The sequence below is a fragment of the Pimephales promelas genome, chromosome 11, assembly GCF_988280905.1.
Source record: "Pimephales promelas chromosome 11, fPimPro1.hap1.1, whole genome shotgun sequence".
In the NCBI taxonomy this organism is placed as follows: domain Eukaryota; kingdom Metazoa; phylum Chordata; class Actinopteri; order Cypriniformes; family Leuciscidae; genus Pimephales; species Pimephales promelas.
In genome coordinates this window covers 36,437,819-36,461,637 of record NC_142779.1, presented here as the reverse complement: position 1 = coordinate 36,461,637, position 23,819 = coordinate 36,437,819, and the positions used below count along the sequence as shown (strand labels likewise).

The window sequence follows — 23,819 nt, the reverse complement described above, 5'->3', positions numbered from 1 at the left end:
ATTACTTTATTTTTAATGTCAGTTCCTTTCATTCATTCACTGCAAAGCGTGGCTTCCATTACACAATACTGCAGATTCACTCTGTATAATAGAGACGGGTAGGTAAGTGCAGTCCATCCCTGAGCGTCAGAGAAATATGCAAACAATGCATTCTGATGTTTACTTTCAGGTAAAGTGTCATGGTTTAGTATTTTCCCCCAGTGTTGAAACACTTCCTCGTCTCCAAGTTTAAAGAGTAAAGGAAAGCATGCACAGGCTGACGGGGAGTTTGAGCCGGTTTGACCAAACAATGAAGAAAGCTGTTCATTATTAAAACCATCATCTTGCAATTCAGTTTGGTGTCTAATGGCAGAAACACACACCAGAACAGCTTGCAATGATACAGGCAAACATTTACAACATACTCAGTATGAGATTTGGCAAGAAGTTCAGATCTGCAGGGTCTGATCTATAGAAGCTTGTCTATGCCACAGAATAAAAAAAGAAAAAGAAAAATGGAGTTATAACTCTTCTCCCAATGGGCTTTATGCACAGCTGCACTACTTCCTGAACTTCAGCCAGCTCCTTGTTTCCTGTGTCATTATTGGTCAAATTGATTAATTCAGGTGTGCTTGACCTCAGTAGTCATGGCAACAATAATCAGACACACCTGAATTAATCAATTTTACCCAATAATGGCAGACGGGAAACAAGGAGCTGGCTGAAGTTCAGGAAGTAGTGCAACTGTGCATAAAGCCAATTGTGAGTTCATATTCTGAGATACAAGTCAGAATTGCCAGAAAATTCAGAATTAAGTTTATATCTCGCAATTCTGAGTTTCTTCGAAAGAAAAAAGTTTGAATTGCATGATATAAACCAGCAATGAAAAGATAATTCTGACTTTTTCTTGTAATTGTCCATTTATATATTTATGTATATATATGTATGTATATGTATGTCATCATTTTGTTTCCGACAAGTCGACTAAGGCCAACAGCGCCAACTAGTGGTTGTGACTAGTTGATGAAACCCCTAATATATATATATATATATATATATGAAGAGTTCAGATGCAAAAGCCTCTAAATGCCATTTGAAATTTTCTTCTTTAACGATGATTTTTTATCAAACTTGTATATTTAAGTTCAGTAATTTCACTTAAATAACAATTAATAGATAATTATCATTGCCATTTAAGTGAAATCACTCAACTTAAATATACAAGCTTGATAAAAATTATCATTCTAGAAGAAAATTTCAAATGGCACTTAGAGGCTTTTGCATCTGAACTCTTCATATATACATAAATCTCAATTCAGACCTTTTCCTTGGAATTTTAAGTTTATTTCACAAATCTGACTTTCTTGCAATTCATACTTTTTTTACAACAGTTTAATGCAAATCTGACCTTAAAAGAATATATGGTAACACTTTACAATAAGGTTCGTTTATTAAACATTAGTTCATTCATTAACTAACATGAACTAACCATTTGTTACTGTATTTGTTATTCTTTGTTAACGTTAGTTAATACAAATCTAGCTGTTCATTGTTCATGTTAGTTCACAGTGCATTAACTAATGTTAACAAGATTTTAATAACGTATTAGTAAATGTTGAAATTAACATTACCAAAGATTAACAAATGCTGAAGAAGTATTGTTCATTCTTTGTCAATGTTAACTAATGTAGTAACTAATGAACCTTATTGTAAAGTGTTACCAAATATATATATATCTTGAAATTTCCATTTTTTGAGTTTTTATTCTAAGAAAAATCTGGTCAAAAAGAATTGTGAGAAACTTGCTATTGAATAAAAGTCAGAATTACCTTTAATGGAGTTTATATTTTGAGAAAATAGTGAGAAACTCAGAATTACAAGAACAAAATCTGAATTGTGAGATAATTAGCAATTACCCTTTTAAACGAGAGTTTATCTCGCAATTCAGGCTTTTATTATTGAGAGATATAAACTTGAAAATGAAAAGTCAGAATTGTAAGAGTTATTTTTCATTCCGTGGCAAAAGCAAGCTTCTATAATAATCTGCCCTGTATCATCCCGATCACAAAACTCCCAATTTATCTCCCTCTAACTTCCCACCAATCTGGTCAATTTGCCCTGCAGTTCCTCCAGTCGGCCCGTTTCTAAAGTCTAAACGGTTGTTGAAGTAAAAGCCTCAAAGATGACCCAGACCCAAGTAAGAGAGATCTGGCCTAAAGTCCTCGAGGAATTAAGAAGGAAAGGCGATATCGTGCTTCGGGAACACACTGAATCTTCGCCGCTGGAATGACCAAGTAAAAGCATCAGGTTAGTAAAAAAAGTGCCTTGGAGGCATAAACGAACTTGAACAATCAATCATTTACTTTCCTAGTAACAAGGCTTTCCACAATTTTTATTGCACTGACACAGATCTATTTGCAGTAAATTATACACCTACAAACAGTGGCAGGTACAACATGGCATTGACACCTACAAGACACCATTCTCAGTGATGGACGATCTTCAGACAAACAATATACTCATGTATGCTACAGCTGCAGACGTCTGCAAGACCACGACTCGCTCACACGTCCAGGCACATCTCAGAGGAAGTCCTTCCCTCTCAGAACACAGAACCAAGCTGATATTTACCATTTATATAACAATATAACTTAGCAGTCAGGTGTCGAGCACCTCGCGTTCTCCATTTCAAGAAGGGGGTCTAAAGTCTTCACTTCGTACACAGTTAAACGAATGACTTTATGGTTGAAGCTACGGCCGTCTCTTCAGGTTCACCCTTTCCTCGAAACGTTCTTACGGTTGATTGACTAAAGCTTCTTGCAATGTCTCAATGTTGGCATGAAGGTTGGGTAAACATTAAAGGCAAATCCTCGACCTTTAGAAACAGAAGTCAACGCATATTAGTGTAATACGTGTCTGATAAAACAAAAAGATACCCCCCCCAATGAGCTTTTCATCTCCGCGTCATACTCGCGTGCGTCATCGTAGGTCGAGAAAAAAAAAAGTATATAGCTTTAAGGAAGCAAAAAAAGAAAAAAACACAAGTACAGACGAAACCCTCTATTTCTTGCTGCGCAGGCGTTTGGAGTGGCGTGGGAGGTCCGAGCACTTCCGGGGGCGTTTGAGACACAGGGCGCTCTCGCCCTCGGCCGACACCGGACCCACGCCGGATGAAGAGGACACGGCTGGGGCAGCGGCGGCGGAGGAGGAGGAGGTGGAGCCCACCGCACTGTCCATCAGTTCCCTGAGCTTGTGCTCCAGCTCGGCCAGCCGGGCGTTCTGCTCCCCGATCACCTGCGACTGCTCCTGCAGCTTCTGCTCCTGGTCCTGCAGCTGCTTCTGCTGCTCCAGCTGCTTCACGCGCACCTCCTGCATCTCCCGCCGCAGGGCCGCCACCGACGCCCCGTTCACCTTCACCTGCTGCTGCACCTTCGTCATCTCCGACCGCGACGGGGTGTTTTTGGCCAACAGGGACATGGTGGTCAGAGAGGTGGAGGGACCGGCCACTGCGGGACAGAGACAGACGGGTTACAAACACTGACAGGTAAAACGGTGTACATGTGAGTATTTGAAAAATGAACGCAGGAAAAAGTTTTAAAGCAAATTAAAAGAAAAAAAAAATGCACTAAAGAATATACAAAAAAAAATACAATTTTATTTTTATATTTAATACATATTTTAAAGAAGAAATTGGCCTAAAATTGGTGGAAAATCAAAGATATGTCTAACCAAGCTGGGTTCCAAATTTGAAGTTGATATCACAAAAATTGAGGTTCCAGTGGGATTTTGTTTAGGCGTTTTACCAAAAAATAAAGTATTTCTGCCACTTCTATCATGAAATTTGGAGCCTCAAGTCACAAATATGTGTTTTGTCAAGTTTAGGAACAGTTTGGATTAAAACACTACCAATTAAACGGTTAAACCATTTTAAACTCACTTTTTGAGCATAAACAGAAATATTTGAAGCATCTCAAAAAATGAAAGTGTAAAAACGTAGAATTTTTTTGTAAAGCAAATGAAAATGTACAAAAAATACACTGCTCAAAAAAATAAAGGGAACACTAAAATAACACATCATAGATCTGAATGAATTAAATAATCTTATTAAATACTTTTTTCTTTACATTGTTGTTTAAGTGTTCCCTTTATTTTTTTTGAGCAGTGTATTTATATATATATGTATATATATTATACTAAATAGATATTTAAAAAACGAACTTAAGACTCTAAAATTGGGGGAAAATGAAAGATTTGTCCAACCAAGCTGAGTTCCAAATTTGAAGTTGACATCACAAAAATTGAGGTTCCTATTGGATTTTGTTTAGGCGTTTTACCAAAAAATAAATTAAAGCATTTCTGCCACTTCTATCACGAAACAGCGGCCAAATATGGAGCCTCAAGTCACAAATATGCGTTCCGTCAAGTTTAGAAACAGTTTGGATTAAAACACTGACATTTAAAATGGTTTAACCATTTAATCTCACTTTTTGAGCATAAACGGAAATATTTGAAGCACCTCAAAAAATGAAAGTGTAAAAACGTTGTAGAATTATTTTGTAAAGCAAATGAAAATGTAAAAAAAAAATATATATTTTATACTAAATAGGTATTTAAAAAAATAAACTTAGACTCTAAAATTGGTGGAAAATCAAAGATTTGTCTAACCAAGCTGAGTTCCAAATTTGAAGTTGACATCACAAAAATTGAGGTTCCTATGGGATTTTGTTTAGGCGTTTTACCAAAAAATAAATTAAAGCATTTCTGCCACTTCTATCACGAAACAGCGGCCAAATGTGGAGCCTCAAGTCACAAATATGCGTTCTGTCAAGTTTAGAAACAGTTTGGATTAAAACACTGCCATTTAAAATGGTTTAACCATTTAATCTCACTTTTTGAGCATAAACGGAAATATTTGAAGCACCTCAAAAAATGAAAGTGTAAAAACGTTGTAGAATTTTTTTGTAATGCAAATGAAAACGTAAAAAGAAAAAATATTTTATACTAAATAGATATTTAAAAAACGAACTTAAGACTCTAAAATTGGTGGAAAATGAAAGATTTGTCTAACCAAGCTGAGTTCCAAATTTGAAGTTGACATCACAAAAATTGAGGTTCCTATTGGATTTTGTTTAGGCGTTTTACCAAAAAATAAATTAAAGCATTTTTGCCACTTCTATCACGAAACAGCGGCCAAATATGGAGCCTCAAGTCACAAATATGCGTTCCGTCAAGTTTAGAAACAGTTTGGACTAAAACACTGCCATTTAAAATGGTTTAACCGTTTAATCTCACTTTTTGAGCATAAACGGAAATATTTGAAGCACCTCAAAAAATGAAAGTGTAAAAACGTTGTAGAATTCTTTTGTAAAGCAAATGAAAATGTAAAAAAAAAAAAACTTAGACTCTAAAATTGGTGGAAAATCAAAGATTTGTCTAACCAAGCTGAGTTCCAAATTTGAAGTTGACATCACAAAAATTGATGTTCCTATGGGATTTTGTTTAGGCGTTTTACCAAAAAACAAATTTAAGTATTTCTGCCACTTCGATCACGAAACAGCAAGTCTCAGATCTTTCCATCAATGTGTTCTGTCAAGTTTAAATAGTGCAGTTAAATTTGAAATATGACACCGCCCACAGGGGGAGGAGCCTGCTAAAATATTTTTAAGCATGATAATGCGGTGTCCAATTTAAAAACTGAGCGTTTAAGCTTTCCAATGAGACCTAATTTATAATGATTACGAATATATGAGATTTGGGAGAAAAAGCGCTACCTGCAACACTGACAGTTCCTGAAAGAAAAAAAAACTAGTGCTGTTTTTGGACAATGATCCAGAAGAAAGCCACTTCATGCTCTGCTAATCATTTGAGTTTTGGATAAATAAATACAAATGTCAAGATTAGTTAGTTGCAAGTCTTTAAACGCAGCCGTACCCGGAGCGGATCCGATCAGGCGGCCGGAGAGATCGGCACCGGGAAGCCTCTTCTTCAGGATGGGGACGATCTTCTCATCGAAGTACTCCATGGCCATGGAGGAGATGTCGCGCAGCTCCTGAAGCACCTCGTGCGCTCGCTGCGGCGCACGCGTGGAGTTGACATACCGCAAAACACGGTAAATCTCATCGATCACCTCCAGGGGGCAGAAAACAACAGTCAAATAACTCACTCAGAGCGAATCACCAAGTTTTGCTAGAGTATTGTGTGGTTGCTAGGGAAGCTCGTTTCTAACCTGAATTAACACATAGCATGTTGCTTGCATGATTTAATACATATAACATGTTTCTATCATGAATAAACATGTTTCTATCATAACTTAACCGTGTTAAATCATCTTAACACGGTGCTAATTTATGCTAGCAACAATTAACACATTGCTAGCATGTTTCTGACATGATTTAGTGCCTTAACATCCATTAGCACATTGTTAACGTGTTGCTGGGGTGATTTAATACATTTCTCACGTTTCTATTGTGAATAAACATTTCTAACATGACTTGGCTTTGTTACGTCTTGTTACCAATGTGCTAACACGTGCCCTAGCATGAATTAGCACATTGTTAACGTGTTGCTAGCATGACGTTGATGACATGCTTCACAATGATTCAAGATATTGTTAACCTGTTTCTTACATGTTTAATGTTGCTAACATTGTCAGCATGCGTCTAGCAAGTTTTAGCTAATTTGTTAGCATATTTTACCATGTTGCTAGTCTGTTTTAGCATGTTGTAAAAATAGCCTTCATCAATGCAATCATGGCGCTGATGTGGGCGTCGCCGTCAAAACAAAAATATTTGAGACACAAATAGACATTTTTTTCAATAAAACGTTTAACATACTGCTGTTGTTAGACATCCAGACAGAACAAAAGCAATCACACCTTGCTACCAATAAAAACGTTTTCGGTTTCGTTTCAATGAAATCTCTTGAACCTGATGACAGCAAATCACATAATCTCTGTCACACAGAAGACAAACACTTGATTTGCATTCACTGCTTCAGGCTAATGCCATTCGTGCTTTGAAGACTTTTGCATAATCCCTTCTGCACTTCCTCAAGAAAGGTTTCTGAGCTACGACACACCCCAAGATTAGCATGCGTTCTTCATGACCCTGATCACTGTCAGATGACTAAAGATGCTCAACTAAAGGCTGATTGTTTCAGACCATGAGCCCTTCATCCTCGTGTGAGTTAACCCTAAGGCTCACTGTTAGCAACACACACGCTCAGATGTCTCCAAACACATTCGGCTCGTTTAATGACTGGATAAATTCACAATCATAATTGTTTTTTTTGTTTCAAAATATAGATCACGCTTCAGAATGAAAAACTAAACAAAATTAAGTAATTTACAAGAGCTTTTTGACAAAGTGACAACATGTATATGGCTGCAGTCTATTTAAAAATGTTTAATGTTGATTTAAATTATAAAAAAAAACTGTTTTAACCAAGCGGCAACCTCCCCGTCTGTCTCTTGAAACCAACACGGAAGTGAATTAAACTGTAATTCATGCTGTAGAAGTGAGTCAAACCTGCATCTCTCACATGTTAAAGGAGTAGTTCACTTTAAAAAAAAAAACTAAAAAAAAACTTTAGCTGATAATTTACTCGCCCCCATGTCATCGAAGATGTCCATGTCTTTCTTTCTTCAGTCGAAAAGAAATGAAGGTTTTTGATAAACATTACAGGATTTTCTCCATATAATGGACTTCAATGGGAACCAAACGGTTCAAGGTCCAAAAGACAGTTTCAGTGCAAACTGTTCAAAGGGCTTTAAACGACACCCTGAAATTACCAAATCTTTTCCTGAGTCAATTCGTTAATTTCGTTCGTTGAATTAACCAAATGACTCGGGAAAAGATTTGTTCAATTTGATGAACGAGTCGAACAGGAGAGTCACGAACGTGCGTCACAGAACAGAGCAAGGCGAGCGTTTGAGCTTATAAAACTTAAACTTTGTTGTTTATTTTTTAAATGAGCGATCGTTTCGCTTGATAAGACCCTTATTCATCGTCTGGAGTCGTTTAAAGCCCTTTGAACAGTTTGCACTGAAACTGTCTTTTGGACCTTGAAACGTTTGGTTCCCATTGAAGTCCATTATATGGAGAAAATCCTGGAATGTTTTCATCAAAAACCTTCATTTCTTTTCGACTGAAGAAAGAAAGACATGGACATCTTGGATGACATGGGGGCGAGTAAATTATCAGTAAAAGTTGCCCAACATCACAGCAGAAAAAAACATGTTTACAGCCTGAAGCAAAAAGTGGTTTTGGTCTTTATTGCTTAGTTTGCCCTTCACAAAACTCATCCGTTTAAATTATATTAAGCCTGCATAATTAAGGGCGTGGCCACTTGAGTGACAGGTGGATTAGCGTTAGCGTCACCCTCCCGCTGCTGTACTTGTCATCTCTGCCGTGTTTGTGCTTTTTCAGGATTATTTCATACAATTTAATACACGAATTATACCTTCACCCGCGCCGCTGGACTCCGTCGTTGTCGAGTATGGAGAGAACAACCAGCGCTGCATTTCCAATTGGTTTCCTCGCATGCACTGAGGTTAATGGATGTCTGACAATTCCGTTGCTAAAAACGTCTATAGATATAGAGACACACTCGTTATGCGGCACTGCTGCTCTCACGAAACACATTTGAACTTTTTAGTGTTATGAACAGTCATAATCTGAACGATAGTCAGACAGAAATGTCATATCTTCTCGGTTTGATAGCTATTCATGACAACGGCTCTCTGGATCAGAGATCTAGAAGTTCCTGTGATCGACTTATCGAAGGTTTAATAGACAGCTGAATCGCCGTTATCACATAAGTGTTTGAATCGAGATGATTAAAGGGTTTGTTCACCCAACAATGAAAACTGTCAGTAACTACTCTTCTCATGCCCATAACCCGACGCGATAAGATAAGATTCCAGCCAATCAGAGCAGTGTGTGGGCGGAGTCTCGCAGAACTGAACATGAAGTACATCAAATTCACAAATATTACCCTATTTGAACGTTATTCAAACACATGCTACCGAGTTACTACACAATGTGTGTCAAAGAATACACTTGCTTGTTCACCGATTCAACGTTCTTGTTTCCATTTATTTAATTGCAAGATCTGAGGTGAATTATCCACTGTTGCTTTTACAGTCACATGACACGCTTTAACATTTAATAAAGCACATGAACAGCACCTGAGATCATCATCGCCACTTTTGTTTGTAGTTCCAGCGCGACGTCGCAGAAAAATAGAAACCGTTTCTAAAATAGAGTCGCGTGTCGCAGCTGGCTAGCACATACACTCTGATTAACTACGTTGTAGTTAGGACACGCTGTAAGACTTCCGTTCATCTTCAGGACACACATTAAGATATTTCTGATTAAATCTGAAAGCTGGATCTCTCCTCCATAGGCCTCTCTGTAATTGAAACTTGCCAGCTCAGAAAGTTAGTAAAGACACAGAAGAAGATAGAGTTAATAAAGAATAAAGTCGTTATTTTTGTTTGTTTGTTTGCGCACAGAAAGTATTCTCGTCACTTGATAAACTTAAGGTTGAGCCGCTGTAGTCACTCGGACTATTTTAAAATTTGTAAAATTTGAATTTGTCTTTCATAACTTTCTGGGCCGGCCAGTTTCGATCCCTTAGAAGCCTACGGAGGAGTGATCCAGCTCTCAGATTTAATCACAAACATCTTAATTTGTGTTCCGAAGATGAACGAATGTCTTACGGGGTTGAACAACATGAGGGCGAGTAATTACTGACAGAGTTTACAGTTTAGTTTGAACGAACCCTTCACCTGTCCAGCTCTACTCTAACTGCACAAGCTGACGAAACAGAGATGCACATGTACCTTTCCAGGAATGAAGCAGCAGAGGTTGGAGTCGACGTATTTCATGAAGGTCATGTTGAGCAGGGACAGGCGGGTCTCCACCGCCGCCAGGATGTCTGCATGCCGAGCCAGCGAGTGATTCCTGCGCTCAGATTCCCTCCTGAGGGAGAACAGTCACACATGCACAGCTTTCATTAGCAAACATCATCAAGAACTGATACTGGACGTGGGACGTGGCTCCACTTTACCGATAACTCACATGAACACACTTAAATTTAATTTAATATTCAACAATATTATTGATCTCATGCATTGACACCATTATATGAGAACTGAACTCAGCTGGATGATGACATCACGTTTTTTTCCAGCGAGCGATCGCGGGGCTAGCAAGTGTAGAAGCGAGCGATCGCGGGGATAGCGGGTGTAGAAGCGAGCGATCGCGGGGCTAGCTAGTGTAGAGGCGAGCGATCGCGAGTGTAGAGTGTAGAGGCGAGCGATAGCGGGGCTAGCGAGTGTAGAAGTGAGCGATCGCGGGGCTAGCTCGTGTAGAGGCGAGCGATCGCGAGTGTAGAGTGTAGAGGCGAGCGATAGCGGGGCTAGCGAGTGTAGAAGTGAGCGATCGCGGGGCTAGCTAGTGTAGAGGCGAGTGATCGCTGGGATAGCAAGTGTAGAGGCGAGCGATCGCGGGGCTAGCAAGTGTAGAAGTGAGCGATCGCGGGGCTAGCTAGTGTAGAGGCGAGCGATCGCGGGGCTAGCAAGTGTAGAAGTGAGCGATCGCGGGGCTAGCTAGTGTAGAGGCGAGCGATCGCGAGTGTAGAGTGTAGAGGCGAGCGATAGCGGGGCTAGCGAGTGTAGAAGTGAGCGATCGCGGGGCTAGCTCGTGTAGAGGCGAGCGATCGCGAGTGTAGAGTGTAGAGGCGAGCGATAGCGGGGCTAGCGAGTGTAGAAGTGAGCGATCGCGGGGCTAGCTAGTGTAGAGGCGAGTGATCGCTGGGATAGCAAGTGTAGAGGCGAGCGATCGCGGGGCTAGCAAGTGTAGAAGTGAGCGATCGCGGGGCTAGCTAGTGTAGAGGCGAGCGATCGCGGGGCTAGCAAGTGTAGAAGTGAGCGATCGCGGGGCTAGCTAGTGTAGAGGCGAGTGATCGCTGGGATAGCAAGTGTAGAGGCGAGCGATCGTGAGGCTAGCTAGTGTAGAGGCGAGCGATCGCTGGGATAGCAAGTGTAGAGGCGAGCGATCGCGGGGCTAGCTAGTGTAGAGGCGAGCGATCGCTGGGATAGCAAGTGTAGAGGCGAGCGATCGCTGGGATAGCAAGTGTAGAGGCGAGCGATCGCTGGGATAGCAAGTGTAGAGGCGAGCGATCGCGGGGCTAGCTAGTGTAGAGGCGAGCGATCGCGGGGCTAGCTAGTGTAGAGGCGAGCGATCGCGGGGCTAGCTAGTGTAGAGGCGAGTGATCGCGGGGCTAGCAAGTGTAGAGGCGAGCGATCGTGAGGCTAGCTAGTGTAGAGGCGAGCGATCGCTGGGATAGCAAGTGTAGAGGCGAGCGATCGCGGGGCTAGCTAGTGTAGAGGCGAGCGATCGCTGGGATAGCAAGTGTAGAGGCGAGCGATCGCGGGGCTAGCTAGTGTAGAGGCGAGCGATCGCTGGGATAGCAAGTGTAGAGGCGAGCGATCGCGGGGCTAGCTAGTGTAGAGGCGAGCGATCGCGGGGCTAGCTAGTGTAGAGGCGAGCGATCGCGGGGCTAGCTAGTGTAGAGGCGAGTGATCGCGGGGCTAGCAAGTGTAGAGGCGAGCGATCGTGAGGCTAGCTAGTGTAGAGGCGAGCGATCGCTGGGATAGCAAGTGTAGAGGCGAGCGATCGCGGGGCTAGCTAGTGTAGAGGCGAGCGATCGCTGGGATAGCAAGTGTAGAGGCGAGCGATCGCTGGGATAGCAAGTGTAGAGGCGAGCGATCGCGGGGCTAGCTAGTGTAGAGGCGAGCGATCGCGGGGCTAGCTAGTGTAGAGGCGAGCGATCGCGGGGCTAGCTAGTGTAGAGGCGAGTGATCGCGGGGCTAGCAAGTGTAGAGGCGAGCGATCGTGAGGCTAGCTAGTGTAGAGGCGAGCGATCGCTGGGATAGCAAGTGTAGAGGCGAGCGATCGCGGGGCTAGCTAGTGTAGAGGCGAGCGATCGCTGGGATAGCAAGTGTAGAGGCGAGCGATCGCGGGGCTAGCTAGTGTAGAGGCGAGCGATCGCGGGGCTAGCTAGTGTAGAGGCGAGCGATCGCGGGGCTAGCTAGTGTAGAGGCGAGTGATCGCGGGGCTAGCAAGTGTAGAGGCGAGCGATCGTGAGGCTAGCTAGTGTAGAGGCGAGCGATCGCTGGGATAGCAAGTGTAGAGGCGAGCGATCGCGGGGCTAGCTAGTGTAGAGGCGAGCGATCGCTGGGATAGCAAGTGTAGAGGCGAGCGATCGCGGGGCTAGCTAGTGTAGAGGCGAGCGATCGCGGGGCTAGCTAGTGTAGAGGCGAGCGATCGCGGGGCTAGCTAGTGTAGAGGCGAGTGATCGCGGGGCTAGCAAGTGTAGAGGCGAGCGATCGTGAGGCTAGCTAGTGTAGAGGCAAGCAATCGCGGGGATGGAGGGTGTAGAAGCGAGCGATCGTGGGGCTAGCTAGTGTAGAGGCGAGTGATTGCAGAGCTAGCTAGTGTAGTGGCAAGCGATAGCGGGGCTAGCGAGTGTAGAAGCGAGCGATCGCGGGGCTAGCGGGTGTAGTGGCAAGCGATAGCGGGGCTAGCGAGTGTAGAAGCGAGCGATCGCGGGGCTAGCGGGTGTAGTGGCAAGCGATAGCGGGGCTAGCTAGTGTAGAGGCGAGCGCTCGCGGGGATAGTGGTCTCACCTGGGCAGCTGAGCCTTCACCTGCTTCTGGCACAGACTGTGATATCGCTCCACCTTCAGGAAGCCTTGATTGAGCATGCGCTGACAGATCACATCCATGCGTTTGCACACCTGCAAAAAGAAAACAGTCTCAAATGATGACACATACACACTTAATATGCATGAATGACTGAGGCATTTATACAGCGCTTTCATACATGTGCTACTGTACACACAAAGCGCTTCACAATCATATCAGTGGATAATATTAATGCATTCTCCAATGCTAAACCTTACATTAAACCCTAAACCTACTCGAGAGTGTTAACAAAAGCAAATGTGGCATAAAAACGGGGGGAATCGATTCTTAGATGCATTGCGATGCGGACGTGGACGATTTTGAATCGAATCACAAACATCAAAAATTTTAATTAAAAAAAAACATTTTTTTTAATAAAAACGTAATGTTGACAAAATGCTAAAGACGTAACTCTGAAAGGTGGAAGTCCGGCAGTGGCCGGAGCATCTGTGGCGTGCACATAACAGAGACGCGATGGCTGAGCGCCAAATCCAAACACCCTCCTCGTTAAAAGCTGACGTGCAGAAGACCCTCTAAACATTGTCCCTCTAATGGTTAAAAAAGGAAACTGCATGCTTTTTGTGGAAGAACATTGTTTCGGTCGTGTTTGGCTCTGCGGATGAACATGGTTCTCTCTCATAACTAAAAGAGAGATGTTATTCTGCTGCTCATTTAACATTCACTGTAAGGCTTCAGAGATATGACCAGTTTAGATGGAGAGGACCTCAAGCTGAAGACCTTCCCGGCAAACTATTCCTTTAAATGTTCAGCCAGTCTTCTAATAAACATTAATGAACGTTCGGATGCTGGCGTTTGGGAACGCAGTCGTGTGACACGAGATTTCATCTTGAGACTTTTTTTTTTAAATAATAATAATAAATAATAAATCCATATAAAGCTTATCCATAAAACAGGAAAATCAAATCTGCATCATTTTATAATTAATAGTCAGTCATACATCTAATACATGTATACGCGATAATATTTTTCAAAAACAATGATCGTTGACTTCACATGGAAGCTTGTTTCTGCCACGGATTTAAAAAAAAAATACTTTAATTTAACAATTGAGTTAATATTGAGCCTATTAAACTGATCTTAACCTAAATCTCACAATTATTGTTTTTTTTTTTTTTTTTTTTGCGGCCAAACGATATAAAAAGATAATTGCAACCTAAATCATAAACTGAATTTACAATTTTAAAAAAATTAGACATTTATTTATTTATTTTTTACAAATGTTATTGTACATTTTGATATCACAATTGCAAATATCATACGATCTTAAACTGAACTTAGATCTCAAAGTTCTTTATTATATTAGCTCTTAATTATTTTTCTTCCAACTGAAAACGTTTCTCTCACACAATTCAGAGTCGGACTTGATTTTACCTCACAATTATGAGTTTATATCTCGCAATTCGGAGAGGGAAAACAGATTTGACCAATAAATTATGTAGAGGGGGAAAAAGTAATATTGTTTTGAAAAAAAAAAATAAAAATATATGTAGCAGGAACCAGATTACGCGGCCGGTAATGCCTCTAGGGAGCGCGCGCTCACTCGCTCACTACAGGCAGCGGGACTGCAGTGCACTAGCCGAGTGTTGAGACACAGCCCGTTCCACTGATGTTGTACTATTTTTTACAATAACAACGATTGTTGTCTTCAAGACCATAGACATCTCTATATGATAATGTTCAAGACTATCACATGGAAGCTTTCCGACACGGAAAAGGTTTTACTTTAACTCATAATTGCGAGTTTAGGCCTATAACGTTAGTTCTGAACACACATCTCACAAATATTTTTTTCCTTTTCTTTTTTAGCGGCCACGGATGAAAAAAGTTCTATTCTCACAATTAAATTTTTCTTGCAATTGAAAACGTTTCTCTCACACAATTCTGCCTTGTTTGTATCTCGCAATTATGAGTGTATATCTCGCAGTTGTGAGAATCAGAGTTGCGAGATAAACAAATTTGTGAGGGGGGTAAAAAAAAAAAAAAAGTCAAAATTGTGCAATTTAAAAGTCGTATTTTTTTTAATTCCGTGGCGGGAACAATCTTCCATAAATGCCGTGATTGTAGGGAGCGCGCACGTTCGCTCACTAGGCAGTGAGACTGCAGTGCACTGGCCGAGTGTTGAGACGCAGCCCGTTCCACTGCAGTCCAGCTCATTGTTTTCCTCACCAGCCGCAGGAGACTGATCTCGTCGTACGAGAGGAAGTTGAGGATGGTGTCGATGGCCACGATCGGGAGTCCCAGCAGCGCGTTGTTCTGGTGCGGCTGGTCCGGTGGCGGAGAGGGAACGCGCGGCGACAGCGAGTCCGAGTCCAGCGACGCGACGCCTCCGTCAGAGCTCACTGCAACAGCCGCCATCTTCTCTGAGCTCCAGGACACAGGACGTGACGACACACAGCTAAGCTCGCGGGCCGGAAGTGAGGAGGGCTGCCTGTCGATGCTGCGGGCTCGTGAGGCGGACATTATCATCAAGCAACACAAACTTATTTGAATTTTGTTGAGGCAAATGTTATTCAAATGTTCTAAGAGTTCTCCAGACTCTTGCATGAGCACAAGCCTTCTGAGATTGCAGACATCTGACATACAGAGGATTTACAAGACTATGAGACATTTACACCTGGTTTAAAATCTGATGAGGGTCTTCTTCAGACTTGCCCACTTCTTTATAGTCTCTATAGACCATTTCACAAGATGTAAACAACACTGGTCCAGAGACACTTCCTGTTTCAGTTTGTAACTGTTTTCTTTATTTCACATGTAAAGAAAACATCTTAAAGACGTTTGTTTAACTTTTTGATTCAGTTTTAAATGTTCTGTTGGTTGTATTTTATCCCAGCTTTTATGTAGTGTTAAAAAACTGAAACAGGAAGCGCTTCTGGACCAGTGTTGTTTACATCTTGTGAAATGGTCTTAGTCTTTATTTATAGTATCTAATGGTGTTCCCAAAACGTCAGTTGTTCATTGCACAACCAAGAACGTTTTTAAACATTAAACACAAAGAAAAGAACATTAAAAAATAACGTGTTATTATGGGAACGTTAATAATTAGTTCTACGAACATGTTGTTAACTGGGAAGTTATGTATTTTGTTAACAACTGTTAAAGGCGTCACTTCTTGTGCCTTTGACGCCCAACGCGATCGACGTGCCTAAACAGAGTTGTCCACACACACACACACAGACGTAGCAGCATAACGTCAGTTGATTTTACCCGACCTCTTCAGCAAAGTAGCAAACTACTTCAATTTACAAGTCTCTGCAGGACGTATCCAGTATTTGATGCATATCGGCATGTGTGAGTCTCGCGAGAGTTTGACAGTGAGAAACGCTTCCGGCGCTGGACGCTCACGCGAGGTAACAGAGAACACGATCGGTCATTACATGTGAAAACAAACACGACCATTTCACGATTTCAGTAATAATACATAAACGTGACATTTAAGGAGGCATTGTAGTATGTATGACATTTTAACACGCTTCTATCATTTGCTTTTATTTGATTCTCCAAATGCTCCAAACCCCCATAAATAAAGCCGCGCAGTATGGCAGACAGCTAAAGCATAATAAAGTGGTTTCAGTGGCACTGGTCTGATGGTACCGAGCGACTGTGGACCACTAAACCCCTCTGGTGAACACGCTCTGTGAACCCCAAGACTGAACTGACATTATAAAGTCCGAGTCTTTGTGTTTGTTTGTGTCTAAACCAGCTAACACTTCATGTTCTGAAAGCGTGAATAGTAGTGAGTGATTGACAGTGTTTCTGAAATGTCTTTCATACGTTCATGTTAGTATTTTTACTCGCAGTTCGACGTTCTTTGAATGTTTATTTGTAACATTCCAAGAATGTTCAAGGAATAGCAAAAGTCAACAACATAATAATTAATATTGTTGTTTTAAGGACATTTCCTGTTAACATAGAGAATATTTAAGAGCAAACACCATTAACATGTTTCAAGAATGTTGTTATAAGAACGATTTCTCTCAGCACCATGAAAATGCATATCAAATATTAATGATAAGAATGTTCTATAAATTTAATGTAAAGAACGCTTCATATAACATGCATTGTGGGAACGTTCCCTGTTAGCTGGGTAATGTTGCAGCGTCAGTGGCTGTCATTATTACAAAGCATTTTATTATATTGTCATATTTTATTTAGAATCCTTTTTACAATTTTATGTTTCCATATTGTTTCTTGCTTCAAACATGACTTCTATAACAGTTCCTGTGTGAATACACACAGTCAAACCAAAATTTATCTTCAACATTTCTCACGTTATCACAGTTTAATCGCTATAGTTTAGAAAATGGTAATAAATATGAGCAGAACTCAGTGGATATTTGACTGGTTTTGTCCGGTCCTTCTGTTGGATTCTCACACATGAATTATGTTGAATATCTGTCAGATGTTAAATTTAACTAGACAATTAGATTATACCAGTTTAGCTCAACCAGTGAGCAAGCAATGCTTCATGTTGTTCAGTGTGTGTGTAAAAAGAGCATTAGCGATTACAGAAAACACACTTCAGCAGAACATGGTCAGATCTAAGTGGAGGAGTCATTTTACTGGTAGTCTGAATAATTTTTGGTTTCAGTGTAAATGCCAACTCTTCTCAGTTTGTGTATATGTTTATGTGTTGTATAGAGCCCGACCGATAAAGGATTTTGAAGGCCGATACCGATACAATTTTTTTATTTTATTTTAAAATCCGATATTCCGATATATCGGCCGATATTTATATTTATTTTTTTATTTCAGAAACGCGAAACAAAACAACAGATTTCCCTAACATTAGTTATTTTGTAGTTATTTAGTTTTAAATAAAAAATAATATGATAATGCCTTTTAAAAAGAAATTTGTTTCTTTTATTGTCAAACCGAACAGACTGATGATAGTGGCATTAGCTAGCTTTATGGTTAGCTAGTCTATGATGAGCCATAATTTAGCAATGGATTACGTCATAGCCTACTGCAAATTGTAAAACATACATTTTCAATATAACAGGCCAAGGAGAGATGTACGTCTCATTGCTATAACTGTCACATGCTATTAAAGAAATACTTCAGTCACATTGTTAAAAGTTAAAAGGACAGTCAGTCAACTACACTGTAGCAACATAACGTAATTATTACAAGCTAATTCTGCTTCACTCTCGGCTTATTTAACTGCAGCAAAACTGGACATGATAGTCACAAATGTTGTCATGCTTATTTGAGTTAAGAGAACTGATGGGGATGTTCTTTTAATTGTTATTCAAGCAATGTATGTCTCGTGACCAACTCAACGAGTGTTGCCAATAGGGACGGTGTAGAGCGCCCTCTGGTGGACAAACCATACAACTCCAACACTCATGACATGGTTCAAGTGTGTTCCGTCCGTTTTTATTTTATTTTTGAAATATTCATTTATCGGGCATTATAACTGCCGATACCGATAGTTTGGAAAATGCCTAATATCGGCCGATATATCGGTCTGGCTCTAGTGTTGTAATATGCAGCTTGTGTGTCAGTTTTGCAGTGTAAACCAAGCAGGTGTGTGTGTGTTTCAGATGTGTGACGGTCTCCTGATGGAGGTGTGTGTGGACTCAGTCGAGTCAGCCGTAAACGCAGAGAGGGGAGGTACAAGTTCACAAGCATTCTTGAATATAGTTTAGTGAAAATTATATATATCCTCAGATTGGTGGCGTTGAACATTACATATTTCTGTTGAGTGTTTTGTAATTGTTTTTTTTTGGCAGCTCTCATGTGTTATTGCGCGTGTGTGTGTGTGTTTAGGAGCGGGTCGTATCGAGCTGTGCGGTAACCTGCTGGAGGGAGGGACGACGCCCAGCACAGGTCAACACACACACACACACACACACACTTTCTGTCATCCACAGACGATAAAGTGTGTGATGTTGTTTGATCATGAAGAAGCTCCAGTTCTTCTCTATATGAGTGTCAGTGTTTCTGAAACGCCTCCATTGCAGTCTTGAGTGTCTTCCGGGAACGAACACGTCACAATATTCCTTCATTATAATAATTCATACGCAGAATAAATGGGCGGGGTCTGGTTGAGTTAGTTAGTAGCGTGTGTGTGTGTGTGCTCAGGTCTGCTGCAGGTGGTGAAGGAGAGCGTGCGGGTCCCGGTGTACGTGATGATCCGGCCCCGTGGAGGAGACTTCATGTACTCGCACTGGGAGGTGGAGGTGATGAAGAGGGACATAGAGCTGATGAAGAGTCACCGGGCCGACGGGCTGGTGTTCGGGGCGCTGACGGGGGACGGCCGAGTGGACACTGAGCTCTGCGTCGAGCTGATGGGTAAAACATCACCGCAGTCTCACTGACGCCTACAGCTCTGGGCCAAAGAGGAAAAGTCGTTTTTTAAGGATGAATGATTGAATTTATGGATAAATGGATGGATGGATGGATGGATGGAAGGATGGATGGAAGAAAGGATAGAAGGATGGATGGATGGATGGATGGATGGAAGGAAGGATGGATGGATGGATGGAAGGAAGGATGGATGGATGGATGGATGGATGGATGGATGGAAGGATGGATGGATGGATGGATGGATGGATGGATGGAAGGAAGGATGGATGGATGGATGGATGGATGGAAGGATGGATGGATGGATGGATGGATGGATGGAAGGAAGGATGGATGGATGGATGGAAGGAAGGATGGATGGATGGATGAATAGAAGGATGGATGGATGGATGGAAGGACTGATGGATGGATGGATGGATGGAAGGATGGATGGATGGATGGATGGAAGGATAGAAGGATGGATGGAGGTGAAAGGATGGATGGATGGATGGATGGAAGGAAGGATGGATGGATGGATGGAAGGACTGATGGATGGATGGATGGATGGATGGAAGGATGGATGGATGGATGGATGGATGAAAGGACTGATGGATGGATGGATGGATGGATGGACTGAGAAATGGATGGATGGATGGATGGATGGATGGAAGAAAGGATAGAAGGATAGATTGATGGATGGGTGGAAGGATGGATGGATGAATGGATGGAAGGATGGATGGAAGGACTGAGAAATGGATGGATGGATGGATGGATGAATAGATGGAAGGACTGATGAATGGATGGATGGAAGAAAGGATAGAAGGAAGGATTGATGGATGGATGAATGGATGGAAGGATGGATGGATGGAAGTACTGATAAATGGATGGATGGATGGATAAAAAGAATGGATGGATGGATGATGGAAGGATGGAAGGAATCAATGGATGGATGGATGGATGGAAAGATGGATAGATGATGGAAGGAAGGATGGATGGATAAAAAGAATGGATGGATGGATGGAAGGATGGATGAATGAATGAGTGAGTGAATGGATCATGAATGATGAATGATGGGTGATGAATGAATTGTATGATTACAGAGTTCCAAATCTCTTGCAAAATTGCCAAGTGTTATCTTCAATTGTCCTTTACCAATTATTTTTAATTTTTTGCTCCCAAAGTAAATTGTTATAAGTGGGAATGTGAACACATCATGTTTTAGTAATGCATATATTTATCTAACAGCCGGATGCTTTATCTCTGTTCTCCACAGCGGCTTGTCGACCTCTACCGGTCACATTCCACAGAGGTAAGCGGCTCTTACTGAACATGACGATGAGTGTGTGATGAGGGGTCGTTCTCTGAAGGAGTCCTGTGTCCTTCAGCCTTCGATATGGTCCAGGATCCAGTGGCTGCGCTGGAGGCTCTGGTCTCGCTGGGCTTCGAGAGGGTTCTGACCAGTGGCTGTGACAGCTCTGCACTGGAAGGCTTGCCTGTGATCAAACGACTGGTGGAACAGGTCAGGTGACATCTGGACTACTCTCAGCTTTAGAGTGACCTTTTATTGTAGCCAGCCTAAGGCACACCTGTGCAATAATCCTGCTGTGTAATCCCAGAGCCCGTCTAACGGAGAGCCTTGGCACTTCCTATTAGCCCTATTGTGGATCATCTTGGTTGCAGTTCCATTAGAATTCCACTGGAGGTGATCACGGGCGAGAGCAGAATGAATGGGAGTCTATGGGGCTAAACGGCGAAATGTGTCTCTTTCACCTGCTTGTCGTTAAATTAACATACATTAGATTTTATTGTTGATTCCGCAAGTTCAATATAGATAATAGGCCAAAAGTCGATTGAACGAGTACTTATATCCTTTTGATTTCTTACAGGTTAGGCCGTTGTTGACCGGAGCACGCTAGCATTCTGCTATTGTGTGACGTCATGACATTTTTGAACGGATTTTTATTACAGATAAGTGAACTTAAAAATGCAATTTTCAGCTGATTGTATTATCTTAGCCCTCCCTTTTGAATACAACTTTCAAATTACTTGACAAAAAATTACATCCTGAGAAAAGTTGATTTCTGGGGGTGAAACCCCATTGACTCCCATTCATTCTGCACTCGACCGCGAGCGCCCCCGCATGGACAGAGACGCGTTACTGCAGCCAGTCCAGAACCCGGAAGTAACCAGCCAGTGCCAATTCTCTTCAATTAGACATTCTCTGATAATCCGGATCTTGAGGTGCCACACCTGTGAGGGGGACGGATGATCTCGGCAAAGGAGAAGTGCTCACTAACACAGATTTAGACAGATTTGTGAACAATATTGGACAGGAATAGGCCTTTTGTGGACATAGAAAAAGTCGTACCCTAACCCATTATCATGTCACACACGATTCTTGACATACAAAAATTTGAATGGATGCTTTTTGCATTCGAATGTGCAGTTTTTTTAATTCGATGAATATTCGAATTTCAACTTTTAATTGGACAGCCCTAATAAAGACGTTCATTAGAAGGTATGATGTTCTGCATCAGTTCAGTTTCATCCTTCAGTGGCGATTGAGCAGAGCATCGAAGGCTGTCCCGAAACACATGCGACAATCACAGAGTAGCTTTATGACAAGTGCGCTGAAAATGTTGTGCACAGATGTTATGAATGGATATTTTGACTTGTTGGCGTCATACACTCTAAAAAATGCTGGGTTGTTTTAACCCAACTTTGGGTCAAATATGGACTAACCCAGCCGTTGGGTTAAATTTTTACATTACATTTTTAACCCAACATTTCGTGTTTGTCCATATTTGACCCAAAATTGGGTTAAAACAACCCAGCATTTTTTAGAGTGTATTATTTTTGCTTTTATGACAAAACATTCCAACTGTTATGCATTTTCTCTCTTCGCTCTAATAGGCAAAAGACAGAATAGCAATAATGCCAGGTATGTTTGAATCTAGATCCTCGTTAATGTAATAACACCTAGTGTCCAGACGAGCTCTTGCTGGTGTGTGTGTGTGTGTGTGTGTACAGGCGGGGGAATCACCGAGAGAAACCTTCAGAGGATCCTCGAGGGCTCGGGCGCTCAGGAGTTTCACTGCTCCGCTCGCTCCAGCAAAGACTCCAGCATGAAGTTCAGGTGCTCAACTCTACTCTCGCTGTCCATAAGACTGATGACGCCTTGACGCATCATATCTTGAATTTTAGTTGTTTTAACTTATTTGAATGCGTTTGTAAGGACTCTTTGTGTGTTGTTCTTCTGTAGGAACTATAACGTCAGTATGGGAGGCTCTCTGTCTGTACCGGAGTATGCAGTGAAAGTGGCCGACGTGACCAAAGTACGGACGCTGAACGCCATCGCGAGGAACACACTCTAGCATCCTGCAACACTCCTGTACAAACTCTTCTTCTTCTTCTTCAATAAGGAAATTACTGTGAAACTGCTCTGTGACGATTTAAAGCCACAGTTGTAGATGTCAACATCATGAGATGATTTCAGGAGTGAAATAAAATCTCCCGATACTTTTGATTCTCTTTGTAAATGGAACTTTTTTTACTCTTGATGATGACAATAACTTTTCAACTCACTTTTTCAACTTTTTTTGGTTCCCAGACAGCAAACTGACATTGAATCAACGTGGAAACGACGTCTCTCGTGACATTGAAACAACGTTGATTTTGCTCATCGAATTAACGTTGAACCAACGTCAGACGCGGCATTCTTCAAAGCTAAATGAAAATCGAAAATTGGTTTGCTTTCATAACGTTGAAACAACGTTGATTTCAAGTTGATTTTCCGTTAGTTTTGAAAGAATAACGCGTCTGACGTTGGTTCAACGTTAATTCGATGAGCAAAACCATGTCAGATCAACGTTGTTTCGATGTCATATTTCCACGTTGATTCAATGTCAGTTTGCTATCTGGGTTGTTACCTAGAAAATATTGACTACGAACAATGAACTGGAACACATCAGGAACGGTTCCTCAACATTTATAAGAACCGTTCGGACCGACGGTGGAAAAGCGTCTATATTGGATCACACTCTGATTGATGATTACGATCAACATGTAAATTGTCCAGGAGGCGATCTTAGTTGGAAGGGTACTGTCATGGTTCAGGTCACCTTGCATTGGTTAGCATGGTGTAGTCGGCATGGCGTAGTCGCCTATATGAGCTTTAGTGCTTAGATTGTTATTTCGAGAACAAGCTAGCATTGGTTAGCATGGCGTAGTCGCCTCTGAGATTTAGTGCTTAGATTGTTTATTTCGAAAACAAGCAAGCATTGGTTAGCATGGCGTAGTCGGCATGGCGTAGTCGCCTCTGAGCTTTAGTGCTTAGATTGCTTGTTATTTCGAGAACAAGCTAGCATTGGTTAGCATGGCGTAGTCGCCTCTGAGCTTTAGTGCTTAGATTGTTTATTTCGAGAACAAGCTAGCATTGGTTAGCATGGCGTAGCAAGCGTGGCGTCCCCATAGTCTCCTTCCCTTTCTCTGGGAACCGGGTTAAATGCCTAACGTAACGTAAGGTGTTTTGATCTCACTTTATTAACTACTATACATACATCGACAAACTGTACAATGTACTTACTGTGTTCATGTCGTATTGTAAAACATCTTTGCTGCTATTGAGATGTGATACGGGTAAGGTTAGGGACAGGTGTGCCTGTATAGGTTGGGTTAAGGGTGGGCTACGGTGTAAGGGAAGATTCAGCAAGTAATTACATAAACTACCGCTGTTTTTTAAAATGTAAGTACAATGTAAAAACATCCATTGTACCAAATT

At 41.7% G+C, this 23,819-nt stretch overlaps 2 protein-coding genes across 4 annotated transcripts; one reads left to right on the top strand and one right to left on the bottom strand.

The window, feature by feature from the left end:
- Positions 1-2,317: 2,317 nt before the first annotated feature.
- Positions 2,318-15,149, bottom strand: fbxo28 (F-box protein 28). Its single transcript, XM_039690583.2, has 5 exons — positions 14,918-15,149; positions 12,674-12,783; positions 9,824-9,962; positions 5,911-6,106; positions 2,318-3,485 (listed from the first exon to the last, which is right to left on the bottom strand). The coding sequence occupies exons 1-5, from the start codon at positions 15,104-15,106 to the stop codon at positions 3,040-3,042; spliced, it is 1,080 nt and encodes a 359-aa protein (XP_039546517.1). The 5' UTR covers positions 15,107-15,149; the 3' UTR covers positions 2,318-3,039.
- A 97-nt stretch (positions 15,150-15,246) lies between these two features.
- Positions 15,247-22,565, top strand: cutc (cutC copper transporter homolog (E. coli)). Of its 3 annotated transcripts, none has more exons than XM_039690441.2 (9): positions 15,247-16,101; positions 18,298-18,367; positions 18,524-18,583; positions 18,839-19,048; positions 20,313-20,348; positions 20,425-20,558; positions 21,953-21,980; positions 22,070-22,175; positions 22,302-22,565. In XM_039690441.2, exons 1-9 carry the CDS (start codon positions 16,027-16,029, stop codon positions 22,411-22,413), a joined length of 831 nt encoding a protein of 276 aa, XP_039546375.1. In that variant the 5' UTR covers positions 15,247-16,026; the 3' UTR covers positions 22,414-22,565. The 3 variants fall into 3 exon arrangements, with proteins under 3 accessions (XP_039546375.1, XP_088973483.1, XP_088973484.1); XM_089117357.1 differs by having other exon boundaries at positions 18,281-18,367; XM_089117358.1 differs by lacking the exon at positions 21,953-21,980.
- The last annotated feature ends 1,254 nt before the right edge of the window (positions 22,566-23,819 follow it).